The following is a 26,567-nucleotide window of genomic DNA, read 5'->3' on the forward strand; positions in this document are numbered from 1 at the left end:
TAGTGTTGCCAGGTTCTGCAACAGGCAGCGAAGTATTGCGGCCCAATCTGCTTTACTAGAGGAACTAAAGCATCCTGGATGATTTTTAGCATTGTGTGTAATAGTGAAGCATTACTACATGGTTGTATGTGACAAATTGTGACAAACTTGGCACATGACAAAATAAGTATTAAAGTGACATAGAAAAATTAATCTGTAACCATACTGCTGATTCACTGTATTATCTGTGGTAATACTAAGTGATGTATCCAAGTGTTGACTAAGATGGATGAGTTTTATGGGGAATGGCATGTCAAGGCTTCAGTAGAGAGAATACATTCTAAAATGGGGAGGGAGCATAGGGTTTTGAATACAGGAGCCACAATCATTACAGCCTGAGGCTATGGTTCGCAGTTGTGAGTTACTGCTCTTCAGGCTCACTCACTTAGTACATCTGATTGTACTTCCATTCCCTCCTGGTTCAGAGCACTCCAATATGTCCTGCTGTGCTCATCTCCTGCCGTTGTCCTACTAGCATATGGCAACAAAAGGAGGAAATGGCCACAGGCAATTGTGTGTAGAGAGGCTATGCTGTGGAATAGCTGTTTTGCAGAAGACTGCAGCTGTGGAAATGTCTATTACAGTATTGAGTACTTTTCCAGGACTGTACTACAAGTGTTGGAGGGGCACATTGTGATGACTCTTTGTATTACAGTAGGGCCCAGAGCTCTACTGTAATCAGATTGGGGTTTACTGTATAAGGTACTGTATAAACACCAGTACAAGGACAGTCTCTACCCTGAGGTAGTTTCTCTTGCACTGTCTGAATGGTGCTTCACAGCTTTGTTTGGCTTTGGAGACTGCCCAGGGCCCTGATCCTGCAAATAGTTATGCTGTTGCTAACTTTACAATTGTGAGTAGTACTGTTGAAATCAATAGAATGAGAGACTAGTCCAGTGCTTGATCTGCAACGGGCTTCCTGTGTGACCTTGGGCAAGTCACATATGTCTACACAGCAATAAAACATCCATAGCTGGTCTGGGTCAGATGACTCAGGCTGCAGAGCTATAACATTGCAGTGTAGACGTTTGGGCTTGGGTGATCCCTCTAAAGTTTATGCAAGATGTGAGGAAAGTGACACGGAGTCTGTTAATGAAGAAAGCTCTATGCTGTTTCTTCCCCCACTTGGTAGCTTAATAGCTTTGTTTACCAAATAAGTAAAAATGGACCTTCCTGAAGACCGGGCTAGTCAGAGAATCAAACACATGTTCCTTTGTCTAAGGCAGACCTGTTTACCAGCTCCCTGCTTTAAACACATTTTAAACATGCCTGGTTTAATCATACTTTAGTCATAATCCTAGCCTATATCCATAACTTTTAATACACATTGTGTATATGCATCATGCAAAAAATATTAATGATTAGGCAGTTAAGTTTTCAAATGATACCTCACAAAGCATATTTTGTGCAAAGATTATTACAATAGTGTGTAGGGTGTGAATACAGGGATTCTTAGGGTCACAATAGGCATTTGCTGTTTTGGTATAGAATTGATCATATACTCCCACATTTGATCCAACTTGGCTAGAGACTAGTCAATTTCAAAAGACAATAGTTGCAGCAGTATTAGATTTAGGATTCCTACAAGCAAAACAACGTTATTGTAAAATTAACTTTAGAGTTCCGTCCACCTCATATTGAAGACAAAGGAGGTTTTGGTAGCGACTTCAGTGGAAATTGGATTGGGCCCTTACATACATTACCCAGAGTACTTTACCATTTCACAAATGCAGTATTGGCTGATCTGGATTTGGAGTCTGGAAACAAAGTTTAAAACTCTATGGAAATGCACAGATCCCATTTTCAAAAGCAGTTTCTTGACTTGCATGCAACAGACTTAAGCAGACATTTAAACAAACAGGGCTCACGTGCTTTGTACTACAAGGACATTTTAGAGAAGAGGTTCTCAAACAGTAGTGACTGCAGCATTGATAGGCTGTGTAGTGCTGTCATATAGTGCTAGTTCTTTACTTCTGCTGCTAAATTGTATTAAAATACAGCTAAAAATGCATTTTTTCCTAATATTACTGTTCTATATAAATAATTGCTGTAGATCATATAATATATCAGTGGGCTGACCACTTCCTTCCATATTGATGCCAATCATGTACTTAATGGGAGGTGAGGTGTCTGAGACAATCTTAGGTTACCTTCCATGCTATGAAAATGTTTGAGAACCAATGACTTTTTCTTTCCAGTTTTGTTAGGTAACTGCACACACTATTTTCTTTTTAATATAGTAAACATGTATGGTTGGATAGTCATGGAAATTTTCTATTTAATGCTACCTTTCCCTGTTAATTGCTTATTCTTAAGGAAGAAAGTGTATTTGCTTTTAAAACATAACTGCATCATTGATCAAAATGCAACAAAACAGTGTCAGCATTTGTCTAATAACAAATCAGTATACAAGTGCAGTGAAGGGCATTTTTTCTTTTTTAATAAACAGATTTGTTGCAGGCTTCCAAGGAGATTTATAAATGCTAATGAGAAAATAACTTCAGTATTATAAATATCTTGACTTATTATTTATTTGTATTACCATAGCACCTAGGAGCTCTAGTTATGAACCAGGACCCCATTGTACTAGGTGCTGTACAAACACAGAACAAAAAAACAGTCCCTGCCTCAAATATGAGACGAACAACAGATGGATACAGACAGACCTATGGGGGAGTACAGAGAAACAGACAATATTGGTCAGCATAACAGTGGTCTATATAAAGAGGTCAATACCCTTTGATATGCTGTTTACATTAAGATATCACATTTATATAATGAATTTACATGTACCAGAAGAGAACCTTAAAATCAAATAAATGCTTTATCTAGACTTGAAGTACTGATGATTTTTCTTTGGACTTAAAACAAATGCATCCTTGTTACTTTCTAAGGGTCAGGTAAACATTTTATTTTTTGATAGGTCATGGTACCTCTCAGTGAATAGAGTGAAAATCTCTACTTTAAGTTCTTACATCATCTTATTGGAGTGCCTTACAAGTTTAAACATTTTTCCCAATTATCTTGGGTATCTGAAGTTGCTCTGCCATCTAACATTTCCTTACTAAATGAATAAAATAAAGACACACTAAGTTAAATGAAGTTTGCATGTTATTTTGAAGTTAATGAGATTTGTGGTCCTTCTAATGAGCTCAGAGAGAGAGTTCCGCTATTGTAAGCCAGCTGCTGAGGAAAATGTCCTCCCATGCTCATGAATCCCACTATGTCTGATAGTTCCTGAGTAATTGTGTGAAATCATGTTTGCACATCGGGAAAGCAGTTTTTCAGGTAATTTAGACCAGTTTGTGGAGGACTTGGAATATCAGGATCAAGGCCTTGAATTTGATTTCTCCCCCCACCCATGGGTAGCAAATGTAGAGAGCAGAGTATGATATGCTGTCCAGTACTCTGTGTTGCTGAGTAGCTGCTGTGTTCTCAACTGACTGAAGCTGTTGACCCTGGTAAAGCTCCACTCATAGGTATGATAAATTGCAGTAATCAGGAGATAATGAATGCTTGTATCACTGTGGCCAAATCAGTCTGGTAGACAAGGGTGCAGTCTTCAGGCTACCCATAGATGGAAGATGGCACTTTTAAACAATTTGGTTATTTGAAGTATCAAGGAGTCCAGAAGGACCCCAAGACTTAACTATCTTAAGGATTGGAGGGCTGATTCTTTTGCTGGAGGAGGATGGTACGGATGTGGCAAATCCTTTCAAGCATCTCCTTCCCCCTACCAGCATAACCTCAATCTTGCCTGAATTCAGCTTCAGCCTACTATGTTAAACACCCAGGCTACCTATGTTAAACACTATTATGCACACTTTCTTGGTCCTCCTTGAAGTGTCTCAGGCAACTGACTGGGTGGGATTTTCATACCCAGTGCATAGACAATTCAGTTACCAAATCAGTTGAATTGGCCATGTATCAAGTCTGATCAAACTCAGAAATGCTTTTTTATAATGGAAGTGTCAAATACCTGTACTAACATGATGGTGTAGCTATGGGTATGTCTACACTATGGAATAAGGTCGAATTTATAGAAGTTGTTTTTTTAGAAATCGGTTTTATATATTCGAGTGTGTGTCCCCACAGAAAATGCTCTAAGTACATTAACTTGGCAGAGTGCTTCCACAGTACCGAGGCAAGCGTCGACTTCCGGAGTGTTGCACTGTGGGTAGCTATCCCACAGTTCCCGCAGTCTCCGCTGCCCATTGGAATTCTGGGTTGAGATCCCAATGCCTGATGGGGCTAAAACATTGTCGCGGGTGGTTCTGGGTACATATCGTCAGGCCCCCGTTCCCTCCCTCCCTCCGTGAAAGCAAGGGCAGACAATCATTCCACGCCTTTTTTCCTGAGTTACCTGTGCAGACGCCATACCACGGCAATCATGGAGCCCGCTCAGGTAACCGTCACCCTATGTCTCCTGGGTGCTGGCAGACGCTGTACTGCATTGCTACACAGTAGCAGTAACCCATTGCCTTCTGGCAGCAGACGGTGCAATATGACTGGTAGCCGTCATCGTCATGTCCGAGGTGCTCCTGGCCACGTCGGCCAGGAGCGCCTGGGCAGACATGGGCGCAGGGACTAAATTTGGAGTGACTTGACCAGATCATTCTCTTTAGTCCTGCAGTCAGTCCTATTGAACTGTCTTACGGTGAGCAGGCAGGCGATATGGATTGCTAGCAGTCCTATTGCATCATCTTCTGCCGGGCAGCCATGAGATGTAGATGGCATGCAGTCCTTCTGCACCGTCTGCTGCCAGCCAAAGATGTAAAAGATAGATGGAGTGGATCAAAACAAGAAATAAACCAGATTTGTTTTGTACTCGTTTGCTTCCCTCCCCTCCCCCATCTAGGGGACTCATTCCTCTAGGTCACACTGCAGTCACTCACAGAGAAGGTGCAGCAAGGTAAATCTAGCCATGTATCAATCAGAGGCCAGACTAACCACCTTGTTCCAATAAGAACAATAACTTAGGTGCACCATTTCTTATTGGAACCCTCCGTGAAGTCCTGCCTGAAATACTCGTTGATGTAAAGCCACCCCCTTTGTTGATTTTTAGCTCCCTGAAGCCAACCCTGTAAGCCATGTCGTCAGTCGCCCCTCCCTCCGTCAGAGCAACGGCAGACAATCGTTCCGCGCCTTTTTTCTGTGTGGACGCCATACCAAGGCAAGCATGGAGGCCGCTCAGCTCACTTTGGCAATTAGGAGCACATTAAACACCACACGCATTATCCAGCAGTATATGCAGCACCAGAACCTGGCAGAGCGATACCGGGCAAGGAGGCGACGTCAGCACTGTCACGTGAGTGATCAGGACATGGACACAGATTTCTCTGAAAGCATGGGCCCTGCCAATGCATGCATCATGGTGCTAATGGGGCAGGTTCATGCTGTGGAACACCGATTCTGGGCTCGGGAAACAAGCACAGACTGGTGGGACCGCATAGTGTTGCAGGTCTGGGACAATTCCCAGGGGCTGCAAAACTTTCACATGCGTAAGGGCACTTTCATGGAACTTTGACTTGCTTTCCCCTGCCCTGAAGCGCATGAATACCAAGATGAGAGCAGCCCTCACAGTTGAGAAGCGAGTGGCGATAGCCCTGTGGAAGCTTGCAGCGCCAGACAGCTACCCGTCAGTTGGGAATCAGTTTGGAGTGGGCAAATCTACTGTTGGGGCTGCTGTGATGCAAGTAGCCCACGCAATCAAAGATCTGCTGATATCAAGGGTAGTGACCCTGGGAAATGTGCAGGTCATAGTGGATGGCTTTGCTGCAATGGGATTCCCTAACTGTGGTGGGGCCATAGACGGAACCCATATCCCTATCTTGGCACCGGAGCACCAAGCTGGCGAGTACATAAACCGCAAGGGGTACTTTTCAATAGTGCTGCAAGCCCTGGTGGATCACAAGGGACATTTCACCAACATCAGCGTGGGATGGCTGGGAAAGGTACATGACGCTCGCATCTTCAGGAACTCTGGTCTGTTTCAAAAGCTGCAGGAAGGGACTTTATTCCCAGACCAGAAAATAACTGTTGGGGACGTTGAAATGCCTATATGTATCCTTGGGGACCCAGCCTACCCCTTAATGCCATGGCTCATGAAGCCGTACACAGGCAGCCTGGACAGTAGTCAGGAGCTGTTCGACTACAGGCTGAGCAAGTGCAGAATGGTGGTAGAATGTGCATTTGGATGTTTAAAGGCGCGCTGGCGCAGTTTACTGACTCGCTTAGACCTCAGTGAAACCAATATTCCCACTGTTATTACTGCTTGCTGTGTGCTCCACAATATCTGTGAGAGTAAGGGGGAGACGTTTATGGCGGGGTGGGAGGTTGAGGCAAATCGCCTGGCTGCTGGTTACGTGCAGCCAGACACCAGGGCGGTTAGAAGGGCACAGTACGCATCAGAGAAGCTTTGAAAACAAGTTTCATGACTGGCCAGGCTACGGTGTGAAAGTTCTTTGTTTCTCCTTGATGAAACCCCCCGCCCCTTGGTTCACTCTACTTCCCTGTAAGCTAACCACCCTCCCCTCCTCCCTTTAATCATTGCTTGCAGAGGCAATAAAGTCATTGTTGCTTCACATTCATGCATTCTTTATTCATTCATCACACAAATAGGGGGACGACTACCAAGGTAGCCCAGGTGGGGTGGTGGAGGAGGGAAGGAAAATGCCACACAGCACTTTAAAAGTTTACAACTTTAAAATTTATTGAATGCCAGCCTTCTGTTTTTTGGGCAATCCTCTGTGGCGGAGTGGCTGGTTGGCCGGTGGCCCCCCCACCGTGTTCTTGGGCGTCTGGGTGTGGAGGCTATGGAACTTGGGGAGGAGGGCGGTTGGTTACACAGGGGCTGTAGTGGCCGTCTGTGCTCCAGCTGCCTTTGCTGCTGCTCAACCATACACTGGAGCATACTGGTTTGGTCCTCCAGCAGCCTCAGCATTGAATCCTGCCTCCTCTCATCATGCTGCCGCCACATTTGAGCTTCAGCCCTCTCTTCAGCCTGCCACCTCTCCTCCCGGTCATTTTGTGCTTTCCTGCACTCTGACATTATTTGCCTCCACGCATTCGTCTGTGCTCTGTCAGTGTGGGAGGACAGCATGAGCTCAGAGAACATTTCATCACGAGTGCGTTTTTTTTTTCTTTCTAATCTTCACTAGCCTCTGGGAAGGAGAAGATCCTGTGATCATTGAAACACATGCAGCTGGTGGAGAAAAAAAAGGGACAGCGGTATTTAAAAAGACACATTTTATAAAACAGTGGCTACAGTCTTTCAGGGTAAACCTTGCTGTTAACATTACATACATAGCACATGTGCTTTCGTTACAAGGTCGCATTTTGCCTCTCCCCACCGCATGGCTACCCCCTCAACCCTCCCCCCTCCCCGTGGCTAACAGCGGGGAACATTTCTGTTCAGCCACAGGCAAACAGCTCAGCAGGAACAGGCTCCTCTGAATGTCCCCTGAAGAAAAGCACCCTATTTCAACCAGGAGACCATGAATATCTCTGTGTTATCCTCAGGAGAGTGAGATATCAAAGAACGGATATTGTTTGAACGCCAGCAAACATACACTGCAATGCTTTGTTGTACAGTGATTCCCGAGTACGTGTTACTGGCCTGGAGTGGTAAAGTGTCCTACCATGAAGGATGCAATAAGGCTGCCTTCCCCAGAAACCTTTTGCAAAGGCTTTGGGAGTACATCCAGGAGGGCCGCGAATGCCAGGGCAAATTAATCCTTTCACATGCTTGCTTTTAAACCATGTATAGTATTTTAAAAGGTACGCTCACCGGAGGTCCCTTCTCCGCCTGCCGGGTCCAGGAGGCAGCCTTGGGTGGGTTCGGGGGGTACTGGCTCCAGGTCCAGGGTGAGAAACAGTTCCTGGCTGTCGGGAAAACCGGTTTCTCAGCTTGCTTGCTGTGAGCTATCTACAACATCATCATCTTCTTCGTCCCCAAAACCTGCTTCCATGTTGCCTCCACCTCCATTTGAAGGAGTCAAACAACACGGCTGGGGTAGTGGTGGCTGAACCCCCTAAAATGGCATGCAGCTCATCATAGAAGCGGCATGTTTGGGGCTCTGACCCGGAGCGGCCGTTCGCCCCTCTGGTTTTCTGGTAGGCTTGCCTCAGCTCCTTAAGTTTCACGCGGCACTGCTTCGGATCCCTGTTATGGCCTCTGTCCTTCATGCCCTGGGAGATTTTGACAAAGGTTTTGGCATTTCGAAAACTGGAACGGAGTTCTGATAGCACGGATTCCTCTCCCCATACAGTGATCAGATCCCGTACCTCCCGTTCAGTCCATGCTGGAGCTCTTTTGTGATTCTGGGACTCCATCATGGTCACCTCTGCTGATTGAGCTCTGCATGGTCACCTGCAGCTTGCCACGCTGGCCAAACAGGAAATGAGATTCAAAAGTTCGCAGTTCTTTTCCTGTCTACGTGGCCAGTGCATCTGAGTTGAGAGTGCTGTCCAGAGCGGTCACAATGGAGCACTCTGGGATAGCTCCCGGAGGCCAATACCGTCGAATTGTGTCCACAGTACCCCAAATTCGACCTGGCAAGGCCGATTTAAGCGCTAATCCACTTGTCGGGGTGGAGTACGGAAATCGATTTTTAAGACCCCTTTAAGTCGAACTAAAGGGCTTCATCATATGGACGGGTGCAGGTTTACATCGATTTAACGCTGCTAAATTCGACCTAAAGTCCTAGTGTGGACCAGGACTATGACAACACAAATGTCACTGTAATGACTGTGATGGTCACCTTCTTAAGAACAAACTCTTATTTTTGTTCTACTAAAAACCTGAAGGAAATGAGATTAAAAAATCTGGTTTTAAAATTAAGGGTTAAGGATTCAGTTTACACATACAAGCAAGGAAATTAAGACCTGAGGTTGCTCTGGGTTTCTGTGCTTCTTCCCACCCCCTTCAAATATTGTGTGGGGGTGTAAGCTGCACGATATTGATTTAAGTCAAAGGGAGAGATTTAGTTAAAAGCTGCCCACCACTTGGAAATTTTACAGAGTTCTGATCTGCCAGCTGTATATTTACTGGTTTCTTCATAACGTATTCCTGAAAATTATAACATTCTGCTGGGACAAAGAAGAAAATTTAGGAGAGAGCCTCCTGATTTTGGTTAGGTTCTTAGTTATTTCCATCAGGGTTAAGGAATAAAGGATGAACACAAACTGTAAGTTCAATATTTTATAGATCATAAAGAGTTTGTATATTCGTCAGCTGAATTGCTCTGCAATGTGTCCTGGCTATATGTCAGAGGAAGTCTTATGTTAATTTGCTGTATTGATGAAATATCTCTGTTTGCTTTCAGGTCTTGAGTCTAAATTTAAGAACTTATAAAAATGGGCAGAATTTTCTTGGACCATATTGGTGGCACTCGTCTGTTCTCCTGTGCAAACTGTGATACAATCCTGACCAACCGCTCTGAGCTCATATCAACTCGCTTTACAGGGGCCACAGGGAGAGCCTTCCTTTTTAATAAGGTTGGTAAGAAATTAGATGCTGAGAGAGATCTTCTTGCTTTTGAAAATCAAGTCTGGGGGGGGGCTAAGAATCGATCATGTTAACTGTTCTTGGATTCAGTCGACATCGTGCTGTTGTGATTTTTTTGTTTAAAGGGTGTTGTGGGGGGGGGGGGTTGGTGGTTTTTTTTTCCTTTCTAAGTTGCTCTTTAGGTCATTGAAATTTCACCATAAACTGCCTAAACTATTGCAGTTAGTGTTTAAAAGGCTACAGGGAGGATTGTGAATTTAGTATCTTGCCAAAGTGCATGCAGTTAAACTCGAAGTATTCTGAATTCTATAATGTAAAGTTCAGGTTCATTGTAATACTTTTACGCAGGGTTCCAAAGAGATTTACATTTATTTTTTGTCTAATCTATTCCAGATTTTTATACTGTGCCTATTGCTATATCTTTAAATTTCACAACACCATTGCAAGTGTGTAGATAAATACTGTCCCCATTTTACAGGCAGGTATAGTGATGTACAAGTTGGTATCTTGACTAAGGGTATGTCTACACTGCCCACCGGATCGGCGAGCAGCGATCGATCCAGTGGGGGTCGATTTATCGCATCTAGTCTAGACGCGATAAATCAGCCCCCAAGTGCTCTCCTGTGGACTCCTGTACTCCGCCGCCGCAAGAGGTGCCGGTGGAGTGACGGGGGAGCGGCAGCAGTCAACTCACTGCGGTGAAGACCCCACAGTAAGTCGATCTAAGTACGTCAACTTCAGCTATGATGTTCACGTAGCTGGAGTTGCGTAACTTAGATCAATTTCCACACCCCCTAGTGTAGACCAGGGCTAAGATTGGCAGAGTTGGGAATGAGAATATGGCTCTGGGGGGGGATATTTATGTAGAGACCAGATTTTTTAGGCTGACTCTGACTTAACACAAATTTTCTGTGCTTTCTCAACAAATATGGCCAGGTGATCGGGGATGTATTTTCTTGAAATTGACCATCAGCAACCAGACCTTGGTAACGCTTTTTTGTCAGCATAGTCCTCCCAGGTACAGGCAGAAGTGTCTTCAGTTAGTTATGCGTGGTTTCAGAAAGCACTGCTGTGGTATGTGTTGAGTTCTGTCAGTAGGTCATATATGCAAGTCTTCTTCCGTATACTGCACATGTGTAAGGAAAGACAGCAGTAAATCTGTCCTCATACTAGTCCAAAAAGTGTTGGATCTTTGGGTCCAAATTCTGTTTGAGAAACAGTGAGTTTTGGTTAAGGCTTTGATTGTTCTCTGCAACCCCAATTTGCATCACTGTCAAGTATCAGATTATTTAAATGTAATCTCCATTACAGTTGTCATAGACACTGCTTTTTTCAGCAAATTATTTACACTATTTCCACATGTTTAGTTACCTAAACAAGTTACGGGTGGATTTTTTTAACTGCTAGGATTAAGGAAGGGAAGGCATGCATTTGTACCAGCCCTAAAAGGCATACGTTTGTCAGCTCACTCAGTTTCTTTCTCAGGAGGTGGGATTTTCAAAACTACCAAAGGGATTTAAGAGCCCAAGTCCCGTTGACCTTTGTTGAAAGTCAGTGGGATTTATACTCTTAAATCTCATCTTAATTTTTTCCCTGAAAACAGTTTTTAACTCTAATATTCCAGTGACTAAATTGACCAATCTATTCCCGTCACCACACCCATTGCTAATAATGGGTTTGGTATCAAGAAATTACTTCTGACATCAAGGGGTTACTAAACTGTCGCATTGTGAGTAGCTTTATCTAATTGCTATGCCTTAGTTGGGCAAACTAAATACTTTGTACTTGTGCTTTTTGTAGCAGGATCTCGCTGTGCTTGAAAAACAAAGTAGGCTCAGAACACCCTTGTGAGGTTGATCCTTGCAAGCTCTGCCCGCACAGGCAGCAGAACTTTGATAGTTGCATCTGTTACGTTTCAGCTCCCAGTATGCACAGTGCCACAGGCTCTTCACTTAGACCTTTTGTACTTCGACAGAGGTGCCTTGGATTTCCTAGTAACTGGAATATGGCTTTGAGTCTTGCCTTCAATAGGCTTAACCCTTCTCCTCATCCCCTTTATATTTTTCTCAGGTGGTAAATCTGCAATATAGTGAAGTTCAAGATCGGGTCATGCTCACTGGCCGCCACATGGTTCGAGATGTGAGCTGCAAGAACTGCAACAGCAAACTGGGTTGGATCTATGAATTTGCCACTGAAGACAGCCAGCGCTACAAGGAAGGCCGTGTTATCCTGGAAAGAGCTTTGGTCCGAGAGAGTGAGGGATTTGAAGAGCATGTTCCGTCCGATAATTCCTGAAGAGACTTCGGCCTCTTTCGTGGTTTTCTTCAGTGAAACTCAAAAAATAAAAAATAAAATTAAAAAAAAAAACAAAAAAAATTCTACTTATATACACTGTCACCTTAGCATCAGAGTTGGATTCATTGAACTATGGACTGGGAAAGATTGTGAGAGTATTTCAGATGGAAACTTCCTTTCTTTATTCCTTTAATTTTTACTTTTCTCCCAACAGGTGTTTGTAGAGAATGTCGAACAGATGCTGTAATTTTTTTTCTCCTCTGTGTTTACATCTCTTAGATCTGAGATTATATCTGCAGCTAACAGTGGGGTGAAAGGAAAATAATCCGGTTATATCTTTTGTTAGAGAAATCAGTGGTTTTTAGTTCATATAAACTGATACATCAATAGAAAATTATTTTATGTCCAAAGGTGTTTTTTTAATTTACTTTCCAATTTTTGACCTAAGTTTTTAACTTTATTACCCAGTCATTTCACCAGATATACTAGTTTAAGAAAAGAGATCTGAATTTGTGATGAGTGCGAAAGGTTCAGTGTTGGTACGGCTTGTGCTGGCCATTGTGCCATATTCTTGTTGAGGTTGATCGGTAGCACAGAGCCCATTCTTTCTTGTCATTCTTGACCCAAAGATGTCACCAGTCTTCATTTATTTGTAAAGTCCCTTTCACCATGTAACTGCTGATTGGAAGCTATTTTTGAAATAGGGCAAAACTGCTTGGCTTTTTTTCTTTTAACTGATGTAATTTATAAGCATAGTAATAATCTAAAGTAATAATTGTCTGTTTAGTCTTGTGTTGCTTTAAAAGTCAGAAGCTGTTTGTAATGATGGGGTTTACTGAGTAACTACTGTTACAGTAGTGAATGTGGTTTTTTCCTTTTCATCTCTTTACTAACCTCATTAAGTAGATAAAGCTATTGCAAATCTTAATTCTTGTTCATATGGTTTTCTTTTTTTAACCCAAGACTTCGTGTTTTAAAACACAGCTACAGGGTAGGAGGAGGAGAATGCTAGCATGTGCATTCATGCGTACAATCTGCAACTTCTTTAAACAGCTTGTTTTCAAATGCTGCTTCTGGTATTGAAACTCGTATCTCTCTCACAATTTTGTTGCATCTTTCTATTGTGATGTTAGACCTTTTTTTGTCTTTCCAACCAGCAGAACAGGCTTGCCTGGTTGTAATTACTGACTTGATTCCTGCTTCCTTCCCGTAGAAGTCAACTATTTTAAGATATTGAAATCTTACTTATCTCTTGGCGAAAATGTTCTCCATTACCTTTCTTAAGGGTGCCCAAACATTGTGACTTGGAACCACACTGACAACTTGCTAAGAGCCCAATGGCTGCACCTAATTTGAATGTTATGTACTGTTCTTTATCAGAAATAAATATGCATAGATATAGTTTCTGCCTGAACTTATATTTTTTGTTAACCAGCAACTAATATTTGTTTAACTCCACTAACAAACAATGTAAACAAAACAAGGCATCCGTAGCCCTATCTCTGTATCTGAAACAGCAGACAGATGAGTTGGGGGGGGGGGGGGGGGAATATTCCAGAGGGTTCCTTTGGACATTGGGCTCTGCTTTGGCCACCCCATGGCTTAAATCTGTCATCTATTAACTTAAAAGTAGCTTTACTATAGAACTGTCACTTAGAGGGAACACAGTGTAGATTCACATACCAGAACTCTTTGAATCAAGGTACATAAACAGTAGTGTAACTAGTGCCTCAAGTGAGCCAGCTCTTCATGAACCCGAAAATCCCCATTGGAGTGATTCTCTGCAGTACTCTGTGTCCTTTTAGTGTTACAGTACAATAAAATGTGTTTCGTCCTGAATTGTCTCCCACCAGTGTGATGTTTTTACCTTTGATGATTTGCAAAATTCAGTGCTTCATAGGATCAGTCAATTGAGCAAATGACTGTGGTTCCACAATATAAGATAACAAGAAATGGTTCAACCTTTCATGTTGTCTGAGCAGGTGGCAATAAGAGCACAACCAAGGAGTACTCATGGTTTAGCACGGTGGTTCTCAATGCAGCACAATCAGCACCCATCTGTGGCCCATGTGACATCCTCCGGTCCGTAACCAGGATGGAGTGGGAGGAGCACCGGCCCAGGATGCAGAGCAGGCCGGTGGGGGGGGGGGGGAAATGGGGCAGTGCAGGATCAGGCCTAGCAGCAGCAGTGCCCCCCAGCAGAATTGGGCCCAGCAGCATTGGGAGGAGGCTAGGGTGCTCAGCACCCCACCGTGCAGGATTGCAGGTCCAGTTACCCCAGCTGGAGCAGGCTCCCTGGCCCTAGGACCCTGGTGGGCAGGGCATGCTGTATCGCTGAGGTAGGAAACTAATGAGCACGGGGAGGTGGTGCAGGGACTAGGGCTGCAGGATAGATTCTACATGGGAGGACTGGTAGCTGGGGGCAGTCCCTGGGGGCAGTCCCTGGATGGAGGGGTTGAATGCTGTGAGGGTAGTCCTTAGGGGTGCTGGGTGAGGTTGCTGGGGGTCATACCTAGGTGGGGGATCAAGCCTGCCCCCCATGCACCCAAGTTGGGGGTGCATGCTGCACTGGGCAGGGCTCCCCATCTTCACCGGCAGCCTCTGCAGCCATGCTCTCCAGGTACCCAGTCCAGTCGCAGCACAGAAGTGAAGGTGGCAATTCACCATGCCGTGCCACCCTGACAAATATTTTTTCAATGTTTTGACTTATTTTGCTAATTTAAAATGCTTTTGGTAGACATTTGCCAGTGTTGAAGTGAAAAGTACTATATCAATTTGAATCCAGTATACTCATCATATGCAAAACTCAAATAATAAAGCTTCCCTCAAATGGCTAAATTACAGTTCAAATTGGTTGGCTCTTAACTTCCTAGGCCAGTGGAATTAGGAATGTGTTTTAGAAAGAGTGGATGCATATTTGTTACCTCCAGGCATGGATGATTGCAGTGTTCTATACAGTAGGTAGGGCTGACACCAAAGAGGCATTCACTACTAAGAGGGAAATTTGAGACCACCTCAACCTGATGATTCCTATGCTGCACTGGCTCCCAGTCCAATGTAGGATCCCATTTAAGGCCACAAATGTACCGGGTCTCTCTTCTGTTGGGTGATTTACCACAATTGCTGTGATTCTCAGGCATACCAGGAAATAAGTGTGTTTGCTGCTCTGAAACTCTCAGCAGCTGGCCCATGCCTTTTGGCTCTCAAACACAGTGTGCTGCTTCAGCCCTGAATGAGAAAGCAACTACAAAGAGGAAGTGATTAGCTAGTCGTCTTCAAGTAGGATCCCCAGGGGTGCTCCACCTGTACCTTTGATTGGCGAGTTCCCATAGTAGTGTCCATTCAGCATGCGTGTCACTCAGTCTCATGGCCTGTGCCATTGTTATATAGCACTGCATGGGCAAACTGCCCTCAGTTCTTTTTCAGCTGCCTCAGTCATTAAGATCTCTATAAATGTGCCGAGGACCGACAACTTCACCTCTGTTTTCTTCTGATGCTCTACCATTTCATGGTGAATTGGAGGAAGAGGATTCTGATAACTTTGCCTTGGTCTCCCAAATATCAGTACAGGGCTCTCCTACTTATTCTATAGACTAGAGGCCCCTTTCCAGGAGTCATCCTAATACTTCTGACCTGGCCCAGATAAACATGGTTTCCTCAGCTGATACAGCTGGCTGTTTACTCACTCACTGATCATTCTCCAGGCCACTCCACATCTACTCTCCCAGGAAGGCAGGAAGATTCTTCACCCCAATCTCAGAGTTCTTTATCTCAAAGCGTGTCTGGTCAGTGGCTCACTGGATGAGAAACAACCGGCCCAGAAGAGTAAAAAGAATATTGTTACACAGCAGAAAATGGTCTGTTCTTCTTCGAGTGATTGCTCATGTCAATTCCAATCTGGTGTGCACGCGCTCCCTGCATAGCAGCGGGAAAATTTTTCCCCTCACAGTATCTGTTGGGTTGGCCTGGGTGCCCCCTAGGGTCGTGCCTTCATGGCACTCAATATAGGGCCCTGCTGACCCACCACTCACTCCCCTAGGTTTAAAGCCTGCAAGGACTGTGGCAAGTCTATGCCCAGGAGCGAAACCGCATGCTTCGTGTCTGAAGTGTTTGGGGGAGAGCCACCTGAAGGAGTTCTGCAGGGGGTTTCTCCAGAGAACCCTTAAAGACTGGGAGTAGCGCCTTAAGATCCTTCTGATGGAGGCCGCGCACAGTCCACAATTGGACCCTGGCTCAGCAGAGCCGACTCAAAGCACCTCCTCCTTGATGTGAAGTGCACCAGCGGCACGCAAGCCAGTGCCGAGAAGGACTCCTCTACAGACCCTCGGCACCGCCACAGCTCTGCCGGCAAGATACAGGCCACAGGGAGACTCCAGTCTCAATCTCCAGTGCCCCAGAGGAAAAGGAGGCTGGAGAGGGTCCGTTCTTGCCCAGCCAAATCTAAAGAGCCTGCTGCCATGAGACCCGAGTCAGGCCACACCGCTGCCCCACTGCCTACCAGGGTCATGTCGACTCCTCCTGCTCCCACAGAGGGTTCAGTCGAGACCGGACCCCCCTGCTTTCTGGCCTGACACAACTGAGAGCTGCAGCTGCCCTCCATGCCAGAGGCATTTGAGCTGCTCGGGACTTGCTGGAGCTCACGCTGCCGTCTTCCTCCATAAGGTGTGACAAGTCTCTGGTGCAGATTCATCCACTGGTACCGTCGAGGGGCAAGCCAGCAATGATGGTATGGCACTCCCCATCGCCTGTGCATCGCACGGGCCGCCCACACAGGGGACCTACACCTGTCCCACAGTCCACGGCGCCGATCACCAACACCTATGAGCACTGCTCCTCCGTGGTCATCCTATTCGGAGTCATCGGAGGTGGACTTGTATCCTCCAGCAGAAGCAGGAGGACCAGGTCCCGGTGTGACCGCCAGCCCTACCCTGTGCCATGGCAGGCCCTGACCCAGTGGCCCTTCTGGACGCCCAGGGCATTTCACCAGACTCAGGGGTTGCACTCCACATCAGCGTCGGTGGCCTCGGCATCCTTTGTGCCACCACAGGCGGTGGCGGCCCCAGGAGCATCGGCGTTAGCGATGCCCCAGTCAGCAGCTGGGGCTCCGACACCAGCGGCACCCTCAGCGCCGATGTTTTTGGCACCGATGTCCGCAATATCCACAGCACCAGCACGAGTGGCCTTGGTGCCATTGGCCTTGGCACTGGCGGCTCCAGCTCCACCTGCGGTGTCTGCACCATTCCTCCCAGTGCTGGCGACACGGGGGCATTGGGCACCGCGAGACCGCCTCGGACCAAGGACAGTGAGCAGGGCCCGCTTCCTGCAGGGCTCTCATCTTCGTCCTCCCCAGACGAGGCGGTGGTGGGCACGTCAATGGCCCCGGCTTTGGAAGACAGCAGGATCTTGCAGCAATTGCTGCAATGGGTGGCACAGAACCTGGACATCAAGGCAAAGGAAGTGGTGGAGGATGCCGACTCTCTGCCCTCCTCGCCCCCTCCGGACCTGCCTGCAATGCCTTGTCACTGATCAAGACCATCAGTGATACAACCAAGACATCATGGCAGACACCAGCCTCTTTTCCTCCCTCGGCAAAGACGAATGAGAGGCGGAACTTCATCCCTTCCAAGGGGTACAAACATTTATATACCCACCCTCTGCCAGACTCCCTGGTCGTGGGCGCAGCCAACCAATGCAAGTGCCAGGGCTACCAGGAGCCCTCCCTGAAAAACCGAGAGGCTAAAAAACTAGATCTGTTCAGGAGGAAGATGTATTCAACTGGTGAGTTGCAGCTCTGCATCTCAAACCAGCAGGCCACTGTTAGCAGGTATAGCTACAACACCTCCGGAGCAATGGCCAAGTTTGTGGAGCTGCTGCTGCAGGACTCACATGCAGTGTTTTCTGTACTGGTAGAAGAGGGCAAGCTCATCGCCCGTGCCTCCCTGCAAGCGGCCCTGGATGGAACGGACGCAGCCACCCGCACTATGGCTACAGGGATAGCCATGAGGAGGAGCTCCTGGCTCCAGGGTCTGGCCTCCCCTACGAGCAAACCATACAGGACCTCCCCTTTGAGGGTTCGGCCCTCTTTTCTGAAAAAACTAACACGAGGCTTCATCGCCTGAAGGACTTGAGGGCGATGAAGTCCATTGGCCTCCATGCCCCCGCTACACAGCAGAAACATTTTTGGCCACAGTCTCCGCCATGGTTCTACCAGCCACACAGTAGGCAAGATGGTTCCTGGCAGAGGAACAGAAACAACAGGAAGAGGCCTCACCCTTCCTCAGTCCAGGGCTCTGGTCAGTCAAAGCTGTCTTCAGACCAAAAGTAGGCCTTTTGAAGGCACGCTTGAGGATAGCGTACCGGCACAGACACTGGATCCACCCAGCCTTACGTTCTTGTCCAGACTGTCCCCTTTCTACCCTGAATGGGCCTGTATTACATCAGACCGCTGGGTACTCTGCATAGTAGAAAGGGAATACTCCCTCCAATTCTCTCCCCTCCCTCCCTTCCACCCCCCCTTCCCTGTCCTTCTTCAGGGACCCTTCTCATGAGCAACTCCTAATAGAGGAGGTGCACTCGCTCCTAGCACTGGGGGCAGTAGAAGAGGTTCTTCAGGAGCTGAAAGGCAAGGGCTTCTATGCCCAGTGTTTCCTATTACCGAAAGCCAAAGGTGGCCTCAGGCCTATCCTAGACCTGCAAGAGCTCAACAGGTTCATGAAGAAACTGAAATTTCACATGGTCTCTTTGGCCTCCTTTATCCCTTCCGTGGATCCAGAGGACTGGTATGCTGCCCTTGACTTGAAAGACACATACTTTCATATTGCAATCAAACCACCCCAAAGAAGGTACCTTAGGTTTGTGGTGAACCGCAATCACTATCAGTTCACAGTCCTCCCATTCGGCCTCTCAGCGGTGCCTCAAGTATTTACCAAATGCATGGCAGTCATGGCCGTGTTCCTGTGCAGGCAACAGGTTCAGGTGTTTCCATACCTCGATGACTGACTGATCAAAGGCCGCTACAGGGAGCAAGTGGAGGCACAAGTCGGATTCATAACACCAACTTTCAACAAACTGGGCCTTCTCTTGAATGTGCAGAAGTCAACTCTGTCCCCGGTTCAGCAGATAGAGTTTATCAGGGCGGTCCTGGACTCCATGCAGGCCAGGGCGTACCTCCCAGAATCGCGGTTCCGGGCCCTGGGTGACGTTGTTCGAAGTCTCAGGCAGTTCCCTACCACAACTGCAAGGAGTTGCCTGAAGCTTTTGGGACACATGGCTGCTTGTACCTATGTGGTACAGCATGCCAGGCTCAGACTCCAGCTGCTTCAATCATGGCTAGCCTCTGTGTATAGGCCAGTTTGGGACAGTCTGGACAAGGTCGTCACCCTGCCTCGCCTGACCCCCATCTCCCTCTTGTGGTGGCTTGACCCGCAGGTGGTATGTGCGGGAGTTCCTTTCACCAGACCTCAGCTGTTCCTCTCATTGGTGACAGACACGGCAGCCTTGGGGTGGGGTGCACATCTTGGAGACCTCAGGACACAAGTCTCTGGTTTCAGGCAGAGCTTGCTCTCCACATCAACGTCAGAGAGCTGAGAGCAATCCACCTAGCACGCCAAACCTTCCAAGTTCATCTGGAAGGGAAATGTGTAACGGTTATTACGGACAACACCACAGCGATGTTTTATATAAATAAAGAGGGGGTGCACACTCCTCTCCTCTGTGCCAGGAAGCCCTTGAGCTGTGGAACTTCTGTGTAGCTCATTCAATACACCTGGAAGCATCCTACCTCCCCCAAGTACTGAATGAGTTAGTGGATTATCTCAGCAGGTCGTTCCATGGCCACGAGTGGTCCCTGCTCCCAGATGTCACAAACTCAATCTTCCAACAGTGGGGCTCTCCCCAGATAGACCTGTTTTCCGCACGACGCAACAGGAAGTGCCAGCAGTTTTGCTCCTTCCTGATTCACAGCCCGGGATCCATCACGGACGCTTTCCTCCTTCCTGGGAGGGCCACCTCTTGTATGTGTTCCCTCCCCTCCCTCTCATTCACAAGGTGTTCCTCGATGTTTGAAGGGATGAGGCCTTGGTGATATTGATAGCTCCAGCTTGGCCCCATCAATACTGGTACACATGTCTCCTCGGCATGTCTGTGGAAGCCCCAATCACCTTGCCGCTCTTCCCGGACTTCATAACACAAGATCACAGCCATCTCCAGCACCCGAACCTCGAGTCATTGCACCTCACAGCACGGAAGCTCCATGGCTGAACCCGAGGGAGCTCGCTTGTTCGGACCCAGTCAGGCAAGTCCTACTGGGCAGTAGGAAACTTCTACCAGGGCTACCTACTTGGCCAAATGGAAGAGATTTTCAGTCTGGTTGGCGCAACACTGTCCGTGACTGACATTCGTGTCCATACCCCTTATACTGGACTACCTTCTCCACCTTAAGCAGCAGGGGCTGTCCATGTCATTAATAAAGGGTCACTTGGCCACCATTTCTGCTTTCCATCTAGGCACAGAGGGCCAGTCAGTCTTTTCCGACCCTGTGGTCAGCCATTTCCTGAAAGGTCTTGACAGGCTATACACATGTCCGGCAACCGGTCCCAGCCTGGGACCTCAATCTGGTCCTTCCTAGAATAATGGGGCCACCTTTTGAACCACTGGTGACATGTTCTCTACTGTACTTCTCATACAAGGTGGTTTTTCTGCTAGCAATAACTTCAGCCAGGAGGATGTGCACGGCTGTAACATCGGAGCCTCCTTACACTGTGTTCTATAAGGACAAGGTTCAACTCAGGCCGCATCCAGCTTTCCTCCCTAAGGTTGTTTCCCATTTTCACATAAACCAGGACATCTTTCTCCCAGTTTTTTATCCTAAGCCGCACTCAAGCAGCAGGGAGCAAAAACTTCACTCGTTGGACGTTTGTGGGGCGTCAGCTTTCTACAAAGAGAGAACCAAACTGTTCTGGAAGTCCATTCAGTTGTTTGTCATGGTCGTGGACAGAATTAAAGGGCTTCCAGTCTCCTCCCAAAGGATTTTGTCATGGATCATGTCTTGCATCCGGGTGTGCTACGACCTGGCGAAGGTACCAGCCCCTCCGCTTACAGCTCACTCCACCAGGGCGCAGGCTTCCTCAGCGGTGTTCCTGGCACACCAAGGAAATATGCAGAGCAGCGACGTGGTCCTCCGTTCATACTTTCACATCGCATTATGCAGTTGCCCAGCGGATCAGAGATGATGCAACCTTTGGCAGAGCGGTGCTCCAGTCAGCAAACATTTAAGCTTCAACCCCACCTCCAAAATTTAGGCTTGGGAATCACCTGATTGGAATGGACATGAGCAATCACTCGAAGAAGAAAAAATGGTTCCTAACCTTCTCGTAACACTTGTTCTTCGAGATGTGTTGCTCATGTTCATTCCAATACCCACCCTCCTTACCCCTCTGTCGGAGTAGCTGGCAAGAAGGAACTGAGGGGGTGGCGGGTCAGCAACGCCTTATATTGAGCGCCATGAAGGCATGACCCCAGGCCGACCCGATGAATATCACAAGGTGAACCTTTTTCCGGTTGCCGTGCATGCGGCGTGAGCACACACCTGATTGGAATGGACATAAGCAACACATCCTGAAGAACATGAGTTACAAGAAGGTTAGTAATCATTTTTTCACTTTACATACTCTCAAAAATGGATAAGATTTGTCTGCCGGTGTGATGGCAATCATACTCCACTGACAACCTCATCGCTGCCAGAGATACAGGACTGTATTCTATCACTCAAAAGCTCCGGGCTGTTGCAAAGCTCCATTAGAGTCCCCGTAGCAGCCATCATGGCTTTCCATGCTCCAAGAGAGTTACCCCATTTTGCTCACCTAACAACAAGGGAGGTGCCTCAAGGGGCTCGGAAATCTCTTTCTACCAATCAAGTGTCACAGGCCAGTTTTGGACCTCAATCTGGTTGTTAAATGTGTTACAAGACTACAATTTGAACCACTCCTCCCTTTATCAATGAAAACAGCATTCCTGACAGCCATCACATCGGTGTGATGGGTTCGGGAAATAAGGCCCCTTATGGCATATCTCCCTTTTGCAATATTTGTTAAGGATAAGGTCACGTTACGACCACACCTCAAATTTCCTATGAATTCTATATTAACGAACCCATTCACCTGCCAATTTTCCATCCTAAATCTCACCTATATAGACGAGGCACTGTTACACACCCTTGACATCAGGAGAGCCCTAGTTTTCTATCTTGATAGGACTAAACCCTTCAGAAAGACTCCCAAATTGTTTCTCTTGCTCGCAGATAGAACAAAAGATTCTGCAATCTCTAAACAAAGACCTTTCCAAGTGGCTATCTGACTGTATTAGTTTTTGCTACGAATCTTGTAATCAGAGAGGACGTGTGGGGGAGCGGGCAGGGTCAGCCCTCCCCCCAGATTTGCTGCTTGGCTTGTACTGAGCATGCTCGCACAGACTGAGCATGCTGAGTAACACTGCTAAAGCAGCTGCCCTCACTCCGGCCTCCCCTACCCCCTCCCTCACACACTCTATCCAGGTCACCTCTGCTTGTAATATTCAAGCACCTTCTGACTTAGGAACTCATTCTGCGAGGTCCATTTCCATCTCTACAGCCTTTCTCGGAAGTGTTCCCAGCATTGAAATATGTAAAGCCGCAACTTGGGCTTCTGTACATTTATTTGAACACTGTGCAGTAGCTCACGACTCTGCTTCCAATACTGTGTTCAAATTGGCTGTACTTTCTTCCATACTGGACTCAACTCCAAAGCCCTCTCCACCTTAGAGGGAACTGCTCAGTAGTCACCTAGAGTGGAGCACTCATGGGGACACTACTCAAAGAAGTGGTTACTCACCCTGTGTAGTAACTATTGTCCTTTGATGAGTCCCCATGGATGCTCCACTAACCACCCTCCTTCCCCTCTCCTTCGGATGTTTCTGTTATAGGGCTTCGCTGTGGAGAAGGAAGTGAGGGCAGTTCACCCGTGCAGTGCTATATAGCAATGTGATGGGGTACAAGACGGAGTAACGTGCACTGGCAGAACAGACACTGCTATGAGAAATCTCTGATCAAAGGCGCAAGTCGCACAAGCGCACCTAGAATGACGCACCCACGGGGAGTGGCGGACGACACATCTCAAAGAACCATAGTTACTGCACAGGGTGAGTAACCACTTCTGTGATTATTTGTCTCAGCTTCCTTCGTGACACTGCCCTAGTAAGGAGTTTTGTAATCTTGAAACCTGTTCAATGGGAATTGGGCTAAGACTATTAACTTTTCTCCTCGAAACAAGCCAGCAGCCTGGAGCTAGTTTTCCCGTTTGTGCCCATTTTGTATCAGTAGTGCCCTAGCTTATATGGGTATTGTGACGGTTTGGGACATCTGTTTACAATTGATGAATTCTGATTAATTTAATGACCTTTATGTATAACTATAATCCTCAGTGTATCGAATCAGACACTAGCCAGCAAAGACTGGCCACAGAACAATTAAAAGAGTAGTTAACATTGAATGACTCTGCCATGGCAGAACAATGTATATGCTAAAGAGACTGGCCAAGCTAACGGAAGTTGGTTCTGCCCAGGTTGCCTGTGTAGTAGCATAAACTGCTCCCTGGCAGAATTTCCTAATGTGACGGCTGCAGTTTGTGCCACTACACTGGCAGAGAGTTTGGGTTGGAGGAGCCTGGGGAAAGGGGAACAAAGAGAGGTGTTAAATGCTGCTGTTGAAAAAGGGCCTTGCTCTTTGAGCTGGGGTGAACCTGTTGAGTGCTACCTAAGCAAACCAAGGAGAGATCAGCATGGATTAAACAGCTGAGTAATCATTGCAGATGGCGTTCATTTCAGTTTCATGGCACAGTTCCAAGATCGGGGAAGGAGGAAGAGTGAGAGTCTGTGTGTGGCTGGCTAAAGGGTGACTTTGACCTGAGGAAACACTGACTAGATAGCCCTCCTGGACAGAAAACCACAATGTGGTGTTTTCCTAACTGCACCCTGCAAAGATGAGAACAGAGAGGAGGGGCCATTGTGTCTTGTGCTCATTTACAAAAAAATTAAATCCTGGCAAGAGAAAATAACTCTGTTTTGTTTGTTCAGTGGGCTACGCTTACTCACTGCTGTCCTGTGACAGTAGCTCACCCATAAATATGCTCTGAATCCCTCTTGGATTCCAGGTGCCATATTCATTTGGGGGTGCATTATTTATAATTGGTACAGCTCTGAGGTATGGCAGGGTTGGATTAACCTTTTGTGGGCCGCAGCACCAAACATATTTGTGCGCCCCTATGTAGTCAGTGTGGGCCTGGTGTGGCAGTGCCATAGTATACCCGGTACTGAATCTCAGAGACATTTTTCATTTTGATCACACACCTCTACATGACTATATGCATTGCCATACACAGCTCCCTCAGCCCCCAGTTTTTCTCATTGAGCTGTACACCCATTTGGGTATACCAGTGGCCACAGTGAGCAGAACTTCCAAAGTGATCAGGGAAACTCTCCACAGATTTATCTCCTTCCTCATTCAGACCTTCTATAGCCATGTCTCCAGCACCATCCTATGTCACCAGTTATCGTATGTGGTCTTAGTTTCAGCTCAAAGTTCCAAAGCCAGTAGATACCTGATCAATTCTGACAAATCTCTCCCTCAGCACCCATCCTGCCATTTGAGCAAGCCACTTGCAAATACCATTTCCCCAAAGTGAGGACTTAGCCCTTGGGAATCTGAAGACACCAGCCTTTCTCCCTCTGCTCCCATCTACATGATAGTCTACTACCTGATCACCACTACCTCTCCCCATACTTTTTTCCTTTCTACTTTGGACATGCTCCCCAACCAGCTGGGACTATTCTCCCGCTGCAAGCCTGACCTGCTTCCTCTTTCTCTGCTCCCCTTGACATTTCTTTCCTACTGGTGACCTCTGTTCCTTGAGGTTAACTCCAGTTTCTTTATCTGCTCTAGCTTAATGGCCCCAGTAGTCAGAGCCACCTGCAGCTTCTCTGGCTATAGCTATAGGGCCAATTGCCAGAGGCCAGCCTTAGATAGCTACAGCTACTAGTCAAGGGAGGGGTGGCTATTCCAAGGCTGAGCATGCTTGAACCTTGCAACTGCAGCACAAGGGACTCTAAATCCTCAGCGCTGGCCCTAGGCAGCTGCAGATTCTGCAGTTATGCACTTCCCTCCTCTAGGCCATGGCATTAAGTACCTGAGATGCCCATCACTTGCAGCAGAGGCCACCAATTCCCATGCACCCCTCAGCTAGCACATAGTCATGCAGAAAGTGCAGCCTGAATGATTTTGGAGGCTGGGGTGCCAGGAGTTCCCCATCCCTGAGCAGCAGCTCTGCAACAAGCTCACATACCCCCCCCTCCGCTGTGGGACCAGGACCCTGTGTATAACCAGTTCTGTCCAAAGCCTCTTGAAGTGAGTGGAAGTCTTTTCGTTGTCTTTAATGGGCTGTGTATAGAAGCAAAGGACCTTATTCTAGACTCTAGGAGCAAAGTGCATTCTATGCTGCACTGGTTTACTATTGTAACAGGAAGGTCTCACATGACCGAGTGAACAAGCAACACCTCCTACAGCACCTAACTTTTTCAGAGAGGCTTCCCACCCAATTACTAAATGTAAACCTGCTTCGCTTACCAGGGCTGAAAAGATCAGGACGTATGGTCACAAAAGCCAGGCACTTCTGAATTCAGCAGGAATTTTGGATGTGCACAGAACACAGACAGGACTGGTTCGCGCATGGTTATAGAACTGCAGTAAAGTGGAGCAATGTTCAGTTTGTGTGATTGGAGGATATCTGGATCCATATTATAAGACTATCCTACATAAATGAGGAAAAGCTGAGGTGTCTTTATTATTCTTTTGTTCCACTCTGTGTTTCTATGGGGAATTTGCCAATGTAATATTACTGTCTTCCTTTTAAACAAACAAAACGAAAAAAAAAAGGGTAATAGCTGTTGAAAATAGCAATTCCAGTCCTAGTTAGCACTGGGAAGACCCCAGCATTTGTTGCTCAATTTTATTCTATTTTTTCTAAAGCAAATTACAGTGGATCAGCAGATTTGATTTGGGAGAAATGAAGTAACAGCTGCCCAAATTGAGCTTGAGCACTCCTGAATTTTGAGGGTGTTCAAATCTGAATATTAGGTACATCTGGAAAGGAAAAGTCAATTTCTACTTTCATTGCTCAGAAGTGGAAATCCTCCTGTACTGTATCTGAAGCTGCCTGGGTCCTCCTTCCCCTCCCTTACTTTTCATTTTAACATCTGGTGGGATCCACATACCTCCCTTGACAGATTTCAGAGTAGCAGCTGTGTTAGTCTGTATCCGCAAAAAGAAAAGGAGTACTTGTGGCACCTTAGAGACTAACCAATTTATTTGAGCATAAGCCTCCCTTGCTAGGCTTCAGATAGAGAGGTGCACTGTCCATTTAGTCCACCCAATTCCTTCTTTGGGGGTGGCCAGGCGAGGTCACACCAGCATCCCTAATTCAGTCTGGGGAAGTCTTCTGAGGGTAATATCTGGGCCAAAGCCTTCTACTCCTTGTTCCCCATTCACAGTGCCACCCCCTTCTAGCAGCCAGCTCTCCATTCACAGCAAGCTGCAGTGCATGGGGTCTCACAGCTACCCCACTCCCTACCCCTCCCTTTCCTGTTGCTAGTGGCAAAAGGAATGCTGGGAAATGTAGTTCCTTCCCTGCTCCAGGGTCAG

General features: G+C 46.9%; 1 protein-coding gene and 1 long non-coding RNA gene across 7 annotated transcripts in view; one reads left to right on the top strand and one right to left on the bottom strand.

The window, feature by feature from the left end:
- Positions 1 to 13,243, top strand: part of YPEL5 (yippee like 5) — a 25,271-nt gene extending 12,028 nt beyond the window's left edge. For 3 of the 4 annotated variants that reach the window (XM_037895583.2, XM_007071691.4, XM_043543539.1), the window contains 2 exons: positions 9,366 to 9,537; positions 11,618 to 13,243. In XM_037895583.2, coding sequence (XP_037751511.1) covers positions 9,397 to 9,537; positions 11,618 to 11,842 — 366 coding nt within the window. In that variant the 5' untranslated portion in view covers positions 9,366 to 9,396 and the 3' untranslated portion in view covers positions 11,843 to 13,243. Of the gene's footprint in view, positions 1 to 7,842; positions 7,854 to 9,365; positions 9,538 to 11,617 lie in introns of those variants that run through there. The other variant, XM_043543540.1, reaches the window with a different exon arrangement.
- LOC122465161 overlaps positions 1 to 25,295 on the bottom strand; it is a 26,233-nt gene extending 938 nt beyond the window's left edge. Inside the window, exons 1-2 of one of the 3 annotated variants that reach the window (XR_006289779.1) lie at positions 25,213 to 25,295; positions 15,533 to 15,639 (exon numbers count right to left, since the gene is read on the bottom strand). This is a non-coding gene — a long non-coding RNA (uncharacterized LOC122465161). Of the gene's footprint in view, positions 1 to 15,528; positions 15,657 to 25,212 lie in introns of those variants that run through there. The other 2 variants (XR_006289781.1, XR_006289780.1) reach the window with 2 other exon arrangements.
- Positions 25,296 to 26,567: the final 1,272 nt, after the last annotated feature.

Source organism: Chelonia mydas, chromosome 3 (assembly GCF_015237465.2).
Source record: "Chelonia mydas isolate rCheMyd1 chromosome 3, rCheMyd1.pri.v2, whole genome shotgun sequence".
In the NCBI taxonomy this organism is placed as follows: domain Eukaryota; kingdom Metazoa; phylum Chordata; order Testudines; family Cheloniidae; genus Chelonia; species Chelonia mydas.